At 41.3% G+C, this 21,680-nt stretch overlaps 1 protein-coding gene across 2 annotated transcripts in view; it reads right to left on the bottom strand.

The window, feature by feature from the left end:
* Window positions 1-21,680, bottom strand: part of LOC138320423 (carboxyl-terminal PDZ ligand of neuronal nitric oxide synthase protein-like) — a 193,364-nt gene that overhangs the window by 81,577 nt on the left and 90,107 nt on the right. For both annotated transcript variants that reach the window (XM_069263379.1, XM_069263380.1), the window contains exons 3-4: window positions 21,185-21,256; window positions 13,916-14,008 (exon numbers count right to left, since the gene is read on the bottom strand). In XM_069263379.1, the coding sequence (XP_069119480.1) occupies window positions 13,916-14,008; window positions 21,185-21,256 (165 nt within the window). The remainder of the gene's footprint in view (window positions 1-13,915; window positions 14,009-21,184; window positions 21,257-21,680) is intronic.

Genomic DNA, 21,680 nt, shown 5'->3' with positions numbered 1-21,680 from the left:
TAACCCCACCCCCAATCCTGGCTCATCGCTCAGTGACCCACTAGTTATCCCCCTCCCAATCCTGGCTCATTCTTTAGTGACTTGTACTAGTACTCCCCCTCCCAATCCTGGCTCGTCCCTTTTTATGTATTCCTGGCTCGTCCCTTAGTGACCCTTACACTCCCCGTCCCAATCTTGGCTAGTCCTTTAGTGACTCGTACTAGTACTCCCCCTCCCAATCTTGGCTCGTCCCTTAGTGACCCTTACCAGTACTCCCCGTCCCAATCTTGGCTAGTCCTTTAGTGACCCGTACTAGTACTCCCCGTCCCAATCTTGGCTCGTCCCTTAGTGACCCTTACTAGTACTCCCCGTCCCAATCTTGGCTAGTCCTTTAGTGACCCGTACTAGTACTCCCCCTCCCAATCCTGGCTCGTCCCTTATTATGTATTCCTGGCTCATCCCTTAGTGACCCATACTAGTACTCCCCCTCCCAATCCTGGCTCGTCCTTTAGTGACCCACACTAGTACTCCCCCTCCCAATCCTGGTTCATCCCTTTTTGTGTAATCCTGGCTCGTCCCTTAGTGACCTGTACTAGTACTCCCCCTCCCAATCCTGGCTCATCCCTTAGTGACTCATACTAGTACTCCCCCTCCCAATCCTGGCTTGTCCCTTTTTATGTAATCCTGGCTCATCCCTTAGTGACCCATACTAGTACTCCCCCTCCCAATCCTGGCTCGTCCTTTAGTGACCCGCACTAGTACTCCCCCTCCCAATCCTGGGTCGTCCCTTTTTGTGTAATCCTGGCTCGTCCTTTAGTGACCTGTACTAGTACTCCTCCTCCCAATCCTGGCTTGTCCCTTTTTATGTAATCCTGGCTCGTCCCTTAGTGACCTGTACTAGTACTCCTCCTCCCAATCCTGGCTTGTCCCTTTTTATGTAATCCTGGCTCGTCCCTTGGTGACCCGTACTAGTACTCCCCCTCCCAATCCTGGCTCGTCCCTTGGTGACTACGTAGTACTTCCCTTCCCAATCCTGGCTCGTCCCTCAGTGACCCCCTCCTGTTAGGTTATGGTTATAGGGAAAGGGAAAAATGACCCAAAAATGTCAACACATTTATCTGTAAAGAACCCTATCTTAAATCCATTTTGTTCAATGTTTTGTTTGTCTTTTGTAAAAGCAGCTTCCAAAGACCTGATGTATAAAGAGGATATAAAGGACTGATAAAAACTTTGTACAGAACTATTACAGAAGAAAAGGGCTTGACTTGGACAAGATTAAATCTTGTGGTTAGGAAAACTATGATATTGGTAGACAAATCTCTGGGTATATGAAAGAAGAAGTTGACAAGGCTTTCAATGAAGAAAATTCTGGATGATAGATTCAGAAGAAATCTATATAATTACTGTCAGATTGTCCACTACATGTCCATTCTCATCAATCCAGCCATTTTTCTGACCATACCAGCCATATTGAATACTGAATAAGACAATTACTAGCTCTTCTTCACCAATCTCTTAATGATAAATACTGGACGGTGACATATCGCTTAGGAACCATGTGTTTCCATGGCTGCCATTTCTCTTTTAATAAGGAAACCAGTTTATTAGGCCTAACAACTGGGACTTCTCTCCAAATCTCATCAAACAAAACAATATCCTTGTGTAGATATAACACTCTCCACAATTCTGTTTATAATCCTATGTACGCTTTAATGACAAATAAGAATCTATTTATACATAATTGTAACATGATTGTTTATGTTGGAATGATTTTAAAGGTAAGGACACCAAGTTCGAAATTGTGTTAACAAGTAATAACTATAACTAAAGATAAGTATGAAACCATTCTGGCAATCTTAATACTGTTATTGTTTCCCAGTACTGGAATCATACCTAAGACCTAATCAAATTTTAACACAAAATCGGTTTTTAAAAGGTAAGTGCAGTGATGGATCCATGCATTGGCAATAATTGCTGTACTAATTAATGTTTTATATAGAATATGTACAATCATACTTAACACAAAATGTCACATGCGTAAATTGATAAAATATGATTACTGCTAAAATATATACATATATAGTGTAAACAACAAGGAAATCTTATTGTCATCATTTCTATATACAACTGAATTGTCAGGATTAATTTCATAGCCAATTATATTACAAATTATAATGAGAAGACATGTAAAAATCCCAAAATACAGACACTTAATGCCATTATGTTACGGGGGTTTTTGGGCTAAGATCTGTAGCTACCAATAAACCATTCATATATTAGGACATAAATTTTCGATACAATAAAATTATTTAGATTGCATTTAGGACATGTACAAAATTATTTTCTATTATAATTATCTCGGGCACTTCATGTAACATTTAAGCACACTAAACCACCTTGAAGGCTGGATGTATTATCTCTGACTTACATATCACCATGACATGAACTGTTATGTTACATGTTCCCTATATAATAGGTGAAAGAAAATAAATCTGTACTCCTAAATGATGTACCACTTCAATATAATGTCTAGTCAAATCTTTTATACACAATTATTATATATGTTTACATTAAATAACGCCGTAGTGCGATGATAATGAGTCTTTTCAATCTTTTTTTTTTATATTTCTTTTATTTTCAAAGACATTTCATTGCAATGCTATAAAATAAGTAAACTTATTCAAAATAGATAATGTGTCGCAAACATTCATCCACTCATTCACATACAAAGTGTTGTTTCTTTTTAACTGATAACATTGCTTAATTTTTATAAAAAAGAGAAATAAGGCAGATGAGAAAAGGAATATAGAAGATGTGCAGGGAAAAGAAGTAAATGGTGGAGGAGATAGGGGAAGAGATATAGAGACAGGGCTAAGGACAAGGAGAGGAGTAGGAGGATAGAATACACTTTTTATCTTCCATACCTCATTTCTTGTCAATCTTAGTACTGACTGTCTACATTATCTGCGTACATAATAAGCTGGACAGCTAGTCTGAGGTCAGTTTATATTAAATAAAAAAACCCACCAACAACAGGAAGGGCAAGCTAATATAATTATCAGGATATAACTTGTGTGAGATTTGGCTCCAATACAGTGAAGAGTGGCAATCAGGAATCTCTGTATACCCAATTAGTGGCTAAGGTGGCGCAGTAATTAGATTAGAGGTGTTCATCTATCCCAAGGTCAAACATCGACCCCAAAGGTCAAACACCAACCCTAAAGGTTAAACACCAACCCCAAAGATCAAACACCAACCCCAAAGGTCAAACATCAACCCCAAAGGTCAAACACCGACCTCAAAGGTCAAACACCGAACACAAAGGTCAAACACCAACCCCAAAGGTCAAACACCAACCCCAAAGGTCAATCACACAATTGGTGTTTCTTTTCTTAATGTGGACAAGGGCCTATAAAGCCCGAGTCCTAGAAATTTGAAGAGGACAAATAAGTCCAAAAAATGTCTACAGCTAAAGGTTACAGGTTCAAAACATAATCCTTGAGGGAGAATGGTATCCTGTTATCTTGTTTTACTACAGAATTATTGAGAACTTCTCAGTGACTCCAAATTCTATTAATGTTCAGTTACGCCTATCAAACATTATTTAAATTCATACCATAATGTTACAAATTACAAAAATTCTTACATAATAGCTACAAATGGAGTCTTCCTAAGTAACAACTGGGATATAGGAATTGTTCAGTCAAGCTAACTTTTAATACATGGACAAGCAATGTGTTGAGTAATGACTGGGATATAGGAATTGTTCAGTCAAGCTAACTATACATGAGATATAGGAATTGTTCAGTCAAGCTAACTATACATGAGATATAGGAATTGTTCAGTCAAGCTAACTATACATGAGATATAGGAATTGTTCAGTCAATCTAACTTTTAATACATGGATAAGCAATGTGTTAAGTAATGACTGGGATATAGGAATTGTTCCAGACAATTAGAAGCAATCTGGATTCTGTCAGATCCAAGGTTGACCACCAGGGTCAGCAGTGTCAGAGTATGAGAGAAGCTGACCAGTGTAGTGACCAGTAAGTGACCAGGGCCAGACAAGGCTGTCATACCTTACTCATGTTGGTATATGACAGACTACTGTGTGTTGGTTTATCATATAGCCATTATCAGGAACCGTGTCAATGTCTGGTAATAGTTTATGTCAGATAGTTGTTATTGACGACGGCAAGTAAAAGAAGATGTTGTACCTATATAGTTCTTCCATGGTTCACTAATCATACTCTGCTAGTCCTTAAGTAGAAAGGAACAATGCATTCTATATGGACAATACCTGAGTTCTATAACACAAAAAAATTTTGTATAAGACTTAATTAAAAAAAGATGCATGTTCTTGCATGAATCAAGCCAAAAAAGGTCAGTATAATATATATAACCTCTATTGGTCACTATCATATATATATATACCCGCTATATTGTTTACTATAATAGAAAGTGTCCTTTGTTTGTACCTGGTGTGAGCCTTGTTTTGCAGTAATAACAAATGATCAATGCTATATACCTACAATTTGCAGCTCGAGTACATGGCTAAATTGCTGTGACTTTGTATCTACCTTCTCTGTGACCATGAGGTATTGTCACCAGAAACCAAACTTCTACTGTGGAAATGACAATTCATCTTGAACAAGTCATTCGGTTTCAACATGAATAAATTTTCACAGAAATCAATACTAATCATCAATGAATTAAAATAAAAATTATTAAATAAGATATCTATAAAGTTGGCACATTTAAGTATAATGTATCAGCATAACAATAGAACAATGGAGCAAAAAACGGAAGTTTGAATATAAATTGTTATTTACAATTCTAGACAAGAACCAGAATTTGTAAAGCAATTTTCAGTAGAATTGTTTCTAAAAACATTGAAATCAATCATTATACTTATATTTTAACCCAAAGCATGTATTCCAGCAAAAGGAATCGGTTTAGAATTGCAATGGCGTCATGTATCCTGTGAAGGCGCGACAAAAGATTTGTTGTTATAAAAGCCATATAAGATCTATACACAATACCATTAACGTTGGACAGAATTTCTGTACTCCAGACATATTGTCACTGTTACAATTCTCTAAAGAGAAATTTCTATACAAACTCATATTTATCAGTTTTAATCATCTAACAAATTCAGTTAGTAAAATTGTCACAATAAAAGAGGTTTATTTTGTTAGATCATTAGTGGGTATTTGAGTTTACATATTTACATGTACTACTAAAGTGAGCTGGAAGGCCAAAAGCTACAAATATTTGTTAGACTCCAATAAGGAATTGGACACAATGCATTTTCACATATAGAATATCTCACATCTTTGAAATATTTTCAACATATTGCCAAATAGCTAAACTTGTGATCAAGGATTTTTACTGTTATTGGTGCATTGTGATAAAAAAGTGGTTTATGGTACATGCACAACGAGATTTGACAGAAAGTGGAGTGACAAAGAAATTAGTGTGATAGGAAGTGGTGTGACAGGATGTGGTGTGGTGTAACAGGAAGTGGTGTGGTGTGACAGGAAGTGGTGTGACAGAAAGTGGTGTGGTGTGACAGGAAGTGGTATGACAGGAAGTTAGTGTGACAGGAAGTGGTGTGACAGGAGGTGGTGTGACAGGAAGTGGTGTGGTGTAACAGGAAGTGGTGTGGTGTGACAGGAAGTGGTGTGACAAGAAGTTGTGTGACATGAGGTGGTTTGGTGTGACAGGAGGTGGTTTGGTGTGACAGGAAGTGGTGTGGTGTGACAGGAAATGGTGTGGTGTGGCAAGAAGTGGTTTGGTGTGACAGAAAGTGGTGTGGTGTGACAGGAAGTGGTGTGGTGTGAAAGGAAGTGGTGTGGCGAGAAGTGGTGTGGTGTGACAGAAAGTGGTGTGGTGTGACAGGGAGTGGTGTGGTCTGACAGGAAGATGTGTGGTGTGACATGAGGTGGTGTGGTGTGACAGGAAGTGGTGTGGTGTGACAGAAAGTGGTGTGGTGTGACAGGAAGTGGTGTGACAAAAAGTATGCAGGATAGGAAGTTAGTGTGACAGGAAGTTGTGTGACAGGAGGTGGTGTGGTGTGACAGGAAGTGGTGTGGTGTGATAGGAAGTGGTGTGTTGTGACAGGAGGTGGTGTGGTGTGAAAGGAAGTGGTGTGGTGTGACAGGAAGTGGTGTGGTGTGACAGGAAGTGATGTGGTATGACAGGAAGTGGTGTGACAGAAAGTACACATGATAGGAAGTTAGTGTGACAGGAAGTTGTGTGACAGGAGGTGGTGTGGTGTGACAGGAATTTGTGTGGTGTGACAGGAGGTGGTGTGGTGTGACAGGAGGTGGTGTGGTGTGGCAGGAAGTGGTGTGGTATGACAGGAAGTGGTGTGGTGTGACAGGAGGTGGTGTGGTGTGACAGAAAGTGGTGTGGTGTGACAGGAAGTGGTGTGGTGTGACAGGAAGTGGTGTGGTGTGACAGGAAGTGGTGTGACAGGAAGTATGCAGGATAGGAAGTTAGTGTGATAGGAAGTTGTGTGATAGGAGGTGGTGTGACAGGAAGTTAGTGATAGGAAGTGGTGTGGCAGGAAGTTGTGTGACAGGAAGTGGTGTGGCAGGAAGTTAGTGTGACAGGAAGTGGTGTGACAGGAAGTTAGTCTGATAGGAATTGGTGTGACAAGAAATTGTAGGGCAGGAAGTGGTGTGGCAGGAAGTTGCGTGATAGGAAGTGAACATACAGGAAATGGTGTGACAGGAAGTGCTGTGGTGTGACAGGAAGTGGTATGACAGAAAGTTAGTGCTTGAGGAAGTTAGTGTGACAGGAAGTTGTGTGTGACAGGAAGTGGTGTGGCAGGAAGCAGTGTGACAGGAAGTGGTGTGGCAGGAAGTTGTGTGACAGGAAGTGGTGTGGTGTGACAAGACGTGGTATGACAGAAAGTTATTGTGACAGGAAGCTGTTTGACAGGCAATGGTGTGGCAGGAAGTTATGTGACAGGAAAAGGTGTAACAGGAAGTGGTGTGGTCTGGCAGGAAGCTGTGGTATGACAGAAAATTAGTTTGACAGGAAGTGGTGTGACAGAAAGTGGTGCGGCAGAAAGTTGTGTGACAGGAAGTGGTGTGTCAGGAAGATATGTGATAGGAAGTGATGTGGCAGGAAGTTAGCGTAATAGGAAGTGATGTGACAGGAAGTAAGTGTGATAGGAAGTGGTGTGACAGGAAGTAGTGTGACAGGAAGTTAGCATGATAGGAAGTGGTATGACAGGAAGTTAGCATGATAGAAATTGGTGTAACAGGAAGTGGTATGACAGGAAGTGGTATGACAGGAAGTGGTATGACAGGAAGTGGTATGACAGGAAGTGGGATGACAGGAAGTAAGCATGATAAGAAGTGGTGTGACAGTCTAGTACCTATTGAGATAAAGTAATACAGTCTCTCAGGACCTATTGAGACAAAGTAATACAGTCTCTTAGTACCTATTGAGACAAAGTAATACAGTCTCTCAGTACCTATTTAGACAAAGCAAGACAGTCTCTCAGTACCTATTGAGACAAAGTAATACAGTCTCTTAGTACCTATTGAGACAAAGTAATACAGTCTCTCAGTATCTAATGAGACAAAGTAATACAGTCTCTCAGTACCTATTGAGACAAAGTAATACAGTCTCTTAGTACCTATTGAGACAAAGTAATACAGTCTCTCAGTACCTATTGAGACAAAGTAATACAGTCTCTCAGTACCTATTGAAACAAAGCAATACAGTCTCTCAGTACCTATTTAGACAAATTAATACAGTCTCTCAGTAACTATTGAGACAAAGTAATACAGTCTCTCAGTACCTGTTGAGACAAAGTAATACAGTCTCTCAGTGCCTGCTGAGACAAAGTAATACAGTCTCTCAGTACTTATTGAGACAAAGTAATACTGTCTCTCATGACTTCAGTGATTTCCTCTCCAGTCTGAGTTTTACTATATGAATCAATTGGACAGGATGAAACGCTATATTACCACAAACAAGAGATTCAGAGAAAAAATGTACATTCATCATTTTATGTGTTCGAACTATCCCCAAAATAGGACTTATTATAAAAAGTCATGTTTGAACTATCAATAACTTACAATTACTGTTTTTACTGAAAAATTCCATGATTGAATAACATATATCTGCTAACCATCATTTACAGACTTTCCATTAAGTACATCGCAAATTTGGTAATTTTGGCAAAAAACTGAACTGCTTTGAATTGACATATCAGTGCTAAAGAACAATTAAGATGAATTGGATCTCAAGTACCATTCAGAAACTGTTAAAGGCCTCTTTCATCCTCATCCCAAAATGCTCGAAATGTGATATTTTTTGTACAAATTTTGATTAAAACCTTTCAAGAAATTAAAACAAATTTTCCAATGGAAAGCCATCAACAGCTAACTGATAGAATCAAATCAATGTTCTCTTCTCCCACACTTGGCAATAACAGAGGGCTTTCCTCTGATGACTGATACAGTAGCGACATTGTACATGTCTGCCTCTGCCCGCCTTCCACAGATACTACTGTTATCCCCGTTACCTCGGAAATCCAATTCACTGATACAAAGGTTAACTCATTGAGAATTAGTGAGAGAGAACTCCTTTCTATTTTGCACTGTTCACATTTTACTGTCTTGAGGGAAATCAGGGGCGCGTAATACTAAATCATTTCTGTGGAAATATGTTCGGTGAAGTTGGTCAGTGTCGGTCCAACGCTTGGTTCCCAGTCATCACCTACTTATTATAGTCAGGTCTGATCAATAACGATTTAGGTAAATGGACATAGGCAATGTACCTCTGTGATGTGTGATACCATACAGTCAATATCTTCTTGAGTATCTATGATGTTTAAAATATTTTGATGTGATTTTGCCCTGATATATATATCATAATAAAGGTTCAGAACAGTATAAGATAAGCATGAGTTATCTCCCATTTTAATAATCGATTATTACCTTTCATAATCGATAGTCTTTGGAAAAATCATAATCGATCGATCATCGATTAAAATCGAGAATCGGTCCAACACTAACTCACACCATAAACTATAACTATACTCACACTGTAAACTATAACTATACTAACATTGTAAACTCTAACTGTACTCACACCATAAACTATAACTATACTCACACTGTAAACGACAACTATACTCACACTGTAAACTATAACTATACTCACACTGTAAACTATAACTATACTCACACTGTAAACTATAACTATACTCACACTGTAAACAACAACTATACTCACACTGTAAACTATAACTATACTCACACTGTAAACTATAACTATACTCACACTGTAAACTATAACTATACTCACACTGTAAACAACAACTATACTCACACTGTAAACTATAACTAAACTCACACTGTAAACTATAACTATACTCACACTGTAAACTATAACTATACTCACACTGTAAACTATAACTGTACTCACACTGTAAACTCTAACTATACTCACACTGTAAACTATAACTATACTCACGCTGTAAACTATAACTATACTCACACCATAAACTATAACTATACTCACACTGTAAACTATAACTATACTCACACTGTAAACTATTACTATACTCACTCCGTTAACTATAACTATACTCACACTGTAAACTATAACTATACTCACACTGTAAACTATAACTATACTCACACTGTAAACTATAACTATACTGACACTGTAAACTATTACTATACTCACTCCGTTAACTATAACTAAACTCACACTGTCACACTGTAAACTATAACAATACTCACACTGTAAACTATAACTATACTCGTACTCTAAACTCTAACTATACTCACACTGTAAACTCTAACTATACTCACACTGTAAACTATAACTATACTCACACTGTAAACTCTAACTATACTCACACTGTAAACTATAACTTTACTCACACTGTAAACTATAACTATACTAACAATGTAAACTCTAACTATACTCACACCATAAACTATAACTATACTCACACTGTGAACTATAACTATACTAACATTGTAAACTCTAACTGTACTCACACCATAAACTATAACTATACTCAAACTGTAAACGACAACTATACTCAAACTGTAAACTATAACTATACTCACACTGTAAACGACAACTATACTCAAACTGTAAACTATAACTATACGCACACTGTAAACTATAACTATACTCACACTGTAAACTATAACTATACTCACACTGTAAACTATAACTATACTCACACTGTAAACTATAACTATACTCACACTGTGAACTATAACTATACTCACACTGTAAACTATAACTATACTCACACTGTAAACTATAACTATACTCACACTGTAAACTATAACTATACTCACACTGTAAACTATAACTATACTCACACACTGTAAACTATAACTATACTCACACTGTAAACTATAACTATACTCACACTGTAAACTATAACTATACTCACACTGTAAACTATTACTATACTCACACTGTAAACTATAACTATACTCACACTGTAAACTATAACTGTACTCACACTGTAAACTATAACTATACTCACACTGTAAACTATAACTATACTCACACTGTAAACTATAACTATACTCACACTGTAAACTATAACTATACTCACACTGTAAACTATAACTATACTCACACTGTAAACTATAACTATACTCACACTGTAAACAACAACTATACTCACACTGTAAACTATAACTATACTCACACTGTAAACTATAACTATACTCACACTGTAAACTATTACTATACTCACTCCGTTAACTATAACTATACTCACACTGTAAACTATTACTATACTCACTCCGTTAACTATAACTATACTCACACTGTAAACTATAACTATACTCACACTGTAAACTATAACTATACTCACACTGTAAACTATAACTATACTGACACTGTAAACTATTACTATACTCACTCCGTTAACTATAACTAAACTCACACTGTAAACTATAACAATACTCACACTGTAAACTATAACTATACTCACACTGTAAACTATAACTATACTCACACTGTAAACTATAACTATACTCACACTGTAAACTATAACTATACTCACACTGTAAACTATAACTATACTCACACTGTAAACTATAACTATACTCACACTGTAAACTATAACTATACTCACACTGTAAACTATAACTATACTCACACTGTAAACTATAACTATACTCACACTGTAAACTATAACTATACTCACACTGTAAACTATAACTATACTCACACTGTAAACTATAACTATACTCACACTGTAAACTATAACTATACTCACACTGTAAACTATAACTTTACTCACACTGTAAACTATAACTATACTCACACTGTAAAATATATATACTAAACTCACATTATAAACTATAACTATACTCACTCTGTTAACTATAACTATACTCACACTGTAAACTATAACTGTACTCAAACTGTAAACTATAACTATACTCACACTGTAAACTATAACTATACTCGTACTCTAAACTCTAACTATACTCACACTGTAAACTATAACTATACTCACACTGTAAACTATAACTATACTCGTACTCTAAACTCTAACTATACTCACACTGTAAACTATAACTATACTCACACTGTAAACTATAACTATACTCACACTGTAAACTATAACTATTCTCACACCATAAACTATAACTATACTCACGCTGTAAACTATAACTATACTCACACCATAAACTATAACTATACTCACGCTGTAAACTATAACTATACTCACACTGTAAACTATAACTATACTCACACTGTAAACTATAACTATACTCACACTGTAAACTATAACTATACTCACACTGTAAACTATAACTATACTCACACTGTAAACTATTACTATTCTCACTCTATAACTATACTCACACTGTAAACTATAATATACTCACACTGTAAACTATAACTATACTCACACTGTAAACTATAACTATACTCACTCTGTTAACTATAACTATAACTCTCACACTGTAACTAAACTATAACTATACTCACACTGTAAACTATAACTATACTCACACTGTAAACTATAACTATACTCACACTGTAAACTATAACTATACTCACTCCGTAAACTATAACTATACTCACACTGTAAACTATAACTATACTCACTCTGTAAACTATAACTATACTCACACTGTAAACTATAACTATACTCACACTGTAAACTATAACTATACTCACACTGTAAACTATAACTATACTCACACTGTAAACTATAACTATACTCACACTGTAAACTATAACTATACTCACACTGTAAACTATAACTAAACTCACATTATAAACTATAACTATACTCACTCTGTTAACTATAACTATACTCACACTGTAAACTATAACTGTACTCACACTGTAAACTATAACTATACTCACACTGTAAACTATAACTATACTCACACTGTAAACTATAACTATACTCACACTGTAAACTATAACTATACTCACACTGTAAACTATTACTATACTCACTCCGTTAACTATAACTATACTCACACTGTAAACTATAACTATACTCACACTGTAAACTATAACTATACTCACACTGTAAACTATAACTATACTCACACTGTAAACTATAACTATACTCACACTGTAAACTATAACTATACTCACACTGTAAACTATAACTATACTCACACTGTAAACTATAACTATACTCACACTGTAAACTATAACTATACTCACACTGTAAACTATAACTATACTCGTACTCTAAACTCTAACTATACTCACACTGTAAACTATAACTATACTCACACTGTAAACTATAACTATACTCACACTGTAAACTATAACTATACTCACACTGTAAACTATAACTATACTCACACTGTAAACTATAACTATACTCACACTGTAAACTATAACTATACTCACACTGTAAACTATAACTATACTCACACTGTAAACTATAACTATACTCACGCTGTAAACTATAACTATACTCACACCATAAACTATAACTATACTCACGCTGTAAACTATAACTATACTCACACTGTAAACTATAACTATACTCACACTGTAAACTATAACTATACTCACACTGTAAACTATAACTATACTCACACTGTAAACTATAACTATACTCACACTGTAAACTATTACTATTCTCACTCCGTTAACTATAACTATACTCACACTGTAAACTATAACTATACTCACATTGTAAACTATAACTATACTCACTCTGTTAACTATAACTATACTCACACTGTAAACTATAACTATACTCACACTGTAAACTATAACTATACTCACACTGTAAACTATAACTATACTCACACTGTAAACTATAACTGTACTCACAACTGTAAACTATAACTATACTCACATTATAAACTATAACTATACTCACACTGTAAACTATAACTATACTCACACTGTAAACTATAACTATACTCACACTGTAAACTATAACTATACTCACACTGTAAAATATAACTAAACTCACATTATAAACTATAACTATACTCACACTGTAAACTATAACTATACTCACACTGTAAACTATAACTATACTCACTCCGTTAACTATAACTATACTCACACTGTAAACTATAACTATACTCACTCTGTAAACTATAACTATACTCACACTGTAAACTCTAACTATACTCACACTGTAAACTATAACTATACTCACACTGTAAACTATAACGATACTCACACTGTTAACTATAACTGTACTAATGTAGTACCGATAGGTTCATCGTCGGAAACCCACATGTCACCGCTCTATGTCAGAAACATAGAACCATGACTTGTGGGTTTTTGATGATGTGGTTGGTTATTTTGGATCTTGGATTCTTCAAACATATATGGATGTTATGACATACCTCAGGTCACTAAAAAAATTAACTGACTTAGTTCATTTATATGATGTGCATTAGCTTTTTTAAAACATACAACCTACCTTTCGTTTGTTGCGTAGATTTATTTTCACACCATCAGTTGAAATGTTCAGGTACACTTTCTTCTTCTTTATCCCTTTTGCCTTAAATTCATACTACAAAAGAAAATAGTACATGCACACAGAAATCCTCAGTGACAGGTAGTGTTTAGTTTGAATGATCTAGAGGATAGTAGACTTTATGACTCTCATTGCTCTTCAGAATTTAGCAAAATTTGACTGGAAGCATCTCCATAGGCAGACCAACCATGTGCTCAAATGTCAGAATGGTCTAAAAGGGTATCATATTTGCAATACTACATATTGGTCTGTTACAATTGGATTACAGGTATCATACATAGCATCATAGGTAAGAAGGTAACATTTGTAAAAAAGTTCAAGCCTTATAGAAGGCTGCCTTAGAACTGACATTTAGCCAAACTATCAGCAATATTCTATTATGTTGATATCTCATTAAGTAAATTTTCTGTTGAAGTACTATAGATCAGAAACATAGATCTTATGTAAAGCAAATTTCTGGCTGCAATCATGTAGAACCAGAGGCCTGTATCACTCACCAGTATTTTTTTACAATGGTTTTATGGTTTTATTATAGTTTAATGTCTTATTAATAACCGGGGTCATGTAAGGACATGCCAGGTTTGTTGTTGGAGGAAAGTCGGAGTACCCAGAGAAAAACCAACGACCAGTGGTCAGAAACTGGCAACTACCCCACATGGGATTTGAACCCACATTTCAGAGGTGGATCCAGGGCTTGTGGTAATATGTCGGGACATCTTGACCACTTGTATTGTATGGCCATCACTGCCGGGACATCTTGACCACTTGTATTGTATGGCCATCACTGCTGTGACATCTTGACCACTTGTATTGTATGGCCATCACTGCTGTGACATCTTGACCACTTGTATTGTATGGCCATCACTGTTGTGACATCTTGACCACTTGTATTGTATGGCCATCACTGCTGTGACATCTTGACCACTTGAATTGTATGGCCATCACTGCTGTGACATCTTGACCACTTGTATTGTATGGCCATCACTGTTGTGACATCTTGACCCCTTGTATTGTATGGCCATCACTGTCGGGACATCTTGACCACTTGTATTGTATTGCCATCACTGCCGGGACATCTTGACCACTTGTATTGTATGGCCATCACTGTTGTGACATATTGGCCACTTGTATTGTATGGCCATCACTGCCAGGACATCTTGACCACTTGTATTGTATGACCATCACTGCTGTGACATCTTGACCACTTGTATTGTATGGCCATCACTGTTGTGACATCTTGACCACTTGTATTGTATGGCCATCACTGTTGTGACATCTTGACCACTTGTATTGTATGGCCATCACTGCCGGGACATCTTGACCACTTGTATTGTATGGCCATCACTGTTGTGACATCTTGACCACTTGTATTGTATGGCCATCACAGCCGGGACATCTTGACCACTTGTATTGTATGGCCATCACTGTTGTGACATCTTGACCACTTGTATTGTATTGCCATCACTGCCGGGACATCTTGACCACTTGTATTGTATGGCCATCACTGTTGTGACATCTTGACCACTTGTATTGTATTGCCATCACTGCCAGGACATCTTGACCACTTGTATTGTATGGCCATCACTGCCGGGACATCTTGACCACTTGTATTGTATGGCCATCACTGCCGGGACATCTTGACCACTTGTATTGTATGGCCATCACTGTTGTGACATATTGGCCACTTGTATTGTATGGCCATCACTGCCAGGACATCTTGACCACTTGTATTGTATGACCATCACTGCTGTGACATCTTGACCACTTGTATTGTATGGCCATCACTGTTGTGACATCTTGACCACTTGTATTGTATGGCCATCACTGCCGGGATATCTTGACCACTTGTATTGTATGGCCATCACTGTTGTGACATCTTGACCACTTGTATTGTATGGCCATCACTGTCGGGACATCTTGACCACTTGTATTGTATTGCCATCACTGTCGGGACATCTTGACCACTTGTATTGTATGGCCATCACTGTCGGGACATCTTGACCACTTGTATTGTATTGCCATAACTGCCCCATTTTTTTTCTTTTTATTGTCTTACCAATTATCACAGAAAATCTTACAATTCAAAATAGCAAAATTGACCCAACCATTTGTTTAATTTTGAATTCCAACCACTTAATGATGCTATCAATATCAACTGACTATGAGTGTCATTCAATGCTAAGTTTCAAAGAAGAAGTTGTTTATAGGACAGTCGCCATATTGACCACTTTTGACCCCGCCGCCCCTCAGGCCCCAGGGAGATCAGCCCCAAAATTTGTACAATTTTGAATACCCACCCTATAAGGATGCTACCATTACCTTTGAGTGCAATGCCATGTTTAGTATCAGCGAAAAAGTCGTTTATATGAAAATAGCCAGATTGACCCCGCCCCTCAGGCCCCCAGGGGATCAGCCCACCACTTGTATAATTTAGAATACCCATCCTATAATGATACTATCATTGCATTTGAGTGCTATCCCATGCTTTGTTTCAGAGGAGAAGTTGTTTATATGAAAATAGCCAAATTGACCCTTTTGGCCCCGCCCCTTAGGCCCCCTTGGGGTCAGCCCAATCATAGAAGTTGTTTATATAAAAATATCCAATTTGACACCCTTTTGGGGTCAGCCCGACCATTTGTACAATTTTCAGTCAGTACCCCATAAAGATGCTACCAGTCAAATTTGGTTAAATTCAGACCAGAGGTTATGGTGAAAAAGTTGCTTGTTGATAGACGGACGACGGACGACACGGTATGGCGTAAGCTCACCTTCATCATTTGAACCAGGTGAGCTAAAAAATGAAGAAACAGATCCCCAAGATAATTTTGGTATAGGTATTGGTTTAGTGCAAAGGATGTTTAAATATCATAAAGGGGGAGGCTTAATTAGGGAACCAAAATGTAAGTTGTGGTGAAAACAAGAGGCCCAGAAGACCTGTATCGCTCATCTGGTTTGTAATGCCAAGTAATGTTCTGAATACAAGTTCATTGTTTCTTTTCTGAAGGAATTTGAATATTTACCTCTAATTCCCCTATTGGGCCTCACTCTTTCTGCTCCAGGGGGTCAAAGCCAAAATTTATACGAATTCTATTAACCCCAAGGATGTTTCTGGTCAAATTTGGTTACAATCCATCCAAAACTCTAGGACAAGTACCTCCCCAGTTAACTCCCACCCCACTCACCCCACACCCCGACCCCCACACCCTATCCCCCTTAGTCTGTCTCCCTGCTACTGTAGGTCTGTGGTCGCCTCCCCAGTTAACTCCCCCCTACCCAAACTAGGCTGTCTCACTCCTACTTTAGGTCTGTGGTACCCTCCCTACTTAACTCCCCCCTCCCCCCCCCCAACACACCCCTTAGTTTGGCCCCCAACACCACCCCTTAGCTGGTCTCCCTCCTACTTAAGGTCTGTGGTCGCCCTCCCAGTTAACTCCCCCCCCACCCCCACTAGGCTGTCTCCCTCCTACTGTAGGTCTGTGGTCGCCTCCCCAGTTAACTCCCCCCCCACCCTCACCCCCACTAGGCTGTCTCCCTCCTACTGTAGGTCTGTGGTTGCCTCCCCAGTTAACTCCCCCCCCCCCACCCCCACTAGGCTGTCTCCCTCCTACTGTAGGTCTGTGGTCGCCTCCCCAGTTAACTCCCCCCACCCTCACTAGGCTAGGCTGTCTCCCTCCTACTGTAGGTCTGTGGTTGCCTCCCCAGTTAACTCCCCCCACCCTCACTAGGCTAGGCTGTCTTCCTCCTACTGTAGGTCTGTGGTCGCCTCCCCAGTTAACTCCCCCCACCCTCACTAGGCTAGGCTGTCTCCCTCCTACTGTAGGTCTGTGGTCGCCTCCCCAGTTAACTCCCCCCACCCTCACTAGGCTAGGCTGTCTCCCTCCTACTGTAGGTCTGTGGTCGCCTCCCCAGTTAACTCCCCTCCCCCCACCCCCACTAGGCTGTCTCCCTCCTACTGTAGGTCTGTGGTCGCCTCCCCAGTTAACTCCCCCCCCCCCACTAGGCTGTCTCCCTCCTACTGTAGGTCTGTGGTTGCCTCCCCAGTTAACTCCCCCCCCCCTCACTAGGCTGTCTCCCTCCTACTGTAGGTCTGTGGTTGCCCTCCCCAGTTAACTCCCCCCCCCCCCCACCACTAGGCTGTCTCCCTCCTACTGTAGGTCTGTGGTCGCCTCCCCAGTTAACTCCCCTCCCCCCACTAGGCTGTCTCCCTCCTACTGTAGGTCTGTGGTCGCCTCCCCAGTTAACTCCCCCCCCCCCACTACTAGGCTGTCTCCCTCCTACTGTAGGTCTGTGGTTGCCTCCACAGTTAACTCCCCCCCACTAGGCTGTCCCCTCCTACTGTAGGTCTGTGGTCGCCTCCCAGTTAACTCCCCTCCCCCCCCACCCCCACTGTGTCTCCCTCCTACTGTAGGTCTGTGGTCGCCTCCCCAGTTAACTCCCCCCACCCCACTAGGCTAGGCTGTCTCCCTCCTACTGTAGGTCTGTGGTTGCCTCCCCAGTTAACTCCCCCCCCCCCCCCACTAGGCTGTCTCCCTCCTACTGTAGGTCTGTGGTCGCCTCCCCAGTTAACTCCCCCCACCCTCACTAGGCTAGGCTATCTCCCTCCTACTGTAGATCTGTGGTTGCCTCCACAGTTAACTCCCAACCCCTTCCCCCACCCCCACTAGGCTGTCTCCCTCCTACTGTAGGTCTGTGGTCGCCTCCCCAGTTAACTCCCCCCCCCCCCACTAGGCTGTCTCCCTCCTATTGTAAGGCTGTGGTTGCCTCCCCAGTTAACTCCCCTCCCCCCCCACCCCCACTAGGCTGTCTCCCTCCTACTGTAGGTCTGTGGTTGCCTCCCCAGTTAACTCCCCACCCCTCCCCCCACCCCCACTAGGCTGTCTCCCTCCTACTGTAGGTCTGTGGTTGCCTCCCCAGTTAACTACCCCCCCACCCCCACTACTAGGCTGTCTCCCTCCTACTGTAGGTCTGTGGTTGCCTCCCAGTTAACTCCCCCCACCCCCTACTAGGCTGTCTCCCTCCTACTGTAGGTCTGTGGTTTGCCTCCCCAGTTAACTCCCCCCCCCCCCACCCCCACTAGGCTGTCTCCCTCCTACTGTAGGTCTGTGGTCGCCTCCCCAGTTAACTCCCCCCCCCCCACTAGGCTGTCTCCCTCCTACTGTAGGTCTGTGGTCGCCTCCCCAGTTAACTCCCCCCACCCCCACTAGGCTGTCTCCCTCCTACTGTAGGTCTGTGGTCGCCTCCCCAGTTAACTCCCCCCACCCCCACTAGGCTGTCTCCCTCCTACTGTAGGTCTGTGGTTGCCTCCCCAGTTAACTCCCCCCCCCCACCCCAACTAGGCTGTCTCCCTCCTACTGTAGGTCTGTGGTTGCCTCCACAGTTAACTCCCCACCCCTTCCCCCACCCCCACTAGGCTGTCTCCCTCCTACTGTAAGGTCTGTGGTTGCCTCCCCAGTTAACTCCCCCCCCACCCCACTAGGCTGTCTCCCTCCTACTGTAGGTCTGTGGTTGCCTCCCCAGTTAACTCCCCCCCCCCTCCCCACTAGGCTGTCTCCCTCCTAGGCTGTATGGTCTGTGGTTGCCTCCCCAGTTAACTCCCCCCCCCCCCCACTAGGCTGTCTCCCTCCTACTGTAGGTCTGTGGTTGCCTCCCCAGTTAACTCCCCCCACCCCCACTAGGCTGTCTCCCTCCTACTGTAGGTCTGTGGTCGCCTCCCCAGTTAACTCCCCCCACCCCCACTAGGCTGTCTCCCTCCTACTGTAGGTCTGTGGTCGCCTCCCCAGTTAACTCCCCCCACCCCCACTAGGCTGTCTCCCTCCTACTGTAGGTCTGTGGTTCGCCTCCCCAGTTAACTCCCCTTCCCCCACCTAGGCTAGGCTGTCTCCCTCCTACTGTAGGTCTGTGGTTGCCTCCCCAGTTAACTCCCCTCCCCCCAACTAGGCTGTCTCCCTCCTATTGTAAGGCTGTGGTTGCCTCCCCAGTTAACTCCCCCCACCCCACTAGGCTGTCTCCCTCCTATTGTAGGTCTGTGGTTGCCTCCCAGTTAACTCCCCCCCCCCCCACTAGGCTGTCTCCCTCCTACTGTAGGTCTGTGGTTGCCTCCCCACAGTTAACTCCCCCCCCCCCCACTAGGCTGTCTCCCTCCTACTGTAGGTCTGTGGTTGCCTCCCCAGTTAACTCCCCTCCCCCCACACTAGGCTGTCTCCCTCCTACTGTAGGTCTGTGGTCGCCTCCCCAGTTAACTCCCCTCCCCCCCCACTAGGCTGTCTCCCTCCTACTGTAGGTCTGTGGTTGCCTCCCCAGTTAACTCCCCCCCCCCCACTAGGCTGTCTCCCTCCTACTGTAGGTCTGTGGTTGCCTCCCCAGTTAACTCCCCTCCCCCCACTAGGCTGTCTCCCTCCTATTGTAGGTCTGTGGTTGCCTCCCCAGTTAACTCCCCCTCCCCCCCATCCCCACTAGGCTGTGTTCTCCCTCCTATGTAGTCAGTAGGTCTGTGGTTGCCTCCCCAGTTAACTCCCCCCCCCCATCCCATTAGGCTATCTCCCTCCTACTGTAGGTCTGTGGTTGCCTCCCCAGTTAACTCCCCTCCCCCCCACTAGGCTGTCTCCCTCCTATTGTAGGTCTGTGGTTGCCTCCACAGTTAACTCCCCACCCCCCCCACCCCACTAGGCTGTCTCCCTCCCCTCCTACTGTAGGTCTGTGGTCGCCTCCCCAGTTAACTCCCCCCCCCCCCACTAGGCTGTCTCCTCCTACTGTAGGTCATCTGGAGTTAACTCCAAGTTTATCAGAACGATAACATTAGAACTTATGTTTTTTATTAGATTTCCCCAGTCGGAAGTTAGGATCCCCCCACCCCACTAGGCTGTCTCCCTCCTACTGTAGGTCTGTGGTCGCCTCCACAGTTAACTCCCCTTAACCCCCACTAGGCTGTCTCCCTCCTACCCTGTTGGTAGGTCTGTAATCTCAGGTCGCTCTCCCCAGTTAAGGAGTCTTTGCCCACCCGGGACGAAGATTTTGAGAAAGGAGGGAGGATGTAGCGAGATTTGATTTGGTCGATCATTGGTGACCAGCTAGGTAGCTCAGCAGTAGTGCATTCCGCTAGTGTTTGGAGGTCCTGAGTTCGAATCCCAGTCTGGCCGCTTTATTTTCTCCTCTCTTGTTACATATCCAAGCTCATCATGAAAGGGAGATAATTTGACCCATCAATAAACTTACCCTGATTCTACGCATGGCTGCCACGATTTCAACACGACTGCTCGGCCGAGGTACATCCAGTGTCCCGATATACTATAAATAGAAAAACATAGTTGTATAAGAACTGTTTTCCTGTGGATAACCTGGACATTGGGTTTCAAAAACATGTACGAGTTATCTCCCTTTAAGAAGCACTCTTTTATGTCATGTTTCCTATGATACTTTGTTGTAAGTATCTGCACACAAACTGATACTTTTTATAGTATGTTATATATGTATACATTCCTATACATCATTCAGGTGATTTTGACGGCTGTGGTGATTAATTAAGGTAGTAATGGTAAATGGCTGAATCTTCATGATCATCTCACTCAGGGGCGTGTTAAACACTGCAACTACATGGGGTCATACATGTAAACAATGTGTAATTTGTGTGTGGGTACACATGTATGTGTACAGAGACCATGCTTCACATCAAAACCACATGTCTAGCTGGTCTCTGTCTACAAACCACTTT

Source organism: Argopecten irradians, chromosome 4 (assembly GCF_041381155.1).
Source record: "Argopecten irradians isolate NY chromosome 4, Ai_NY, whole genome shotgun sequence".
Lineage (NCBI taxonomy): Eukaryota > Metazoa > Mollusca > Bivalvia > Pectinida > Pectinidae > Argopecten > Argopecten irradians.
Note: the sequence above shows the minus strand (reverse complement) of the source record. Positions and strands in the feature narration are given on the sequence as shown.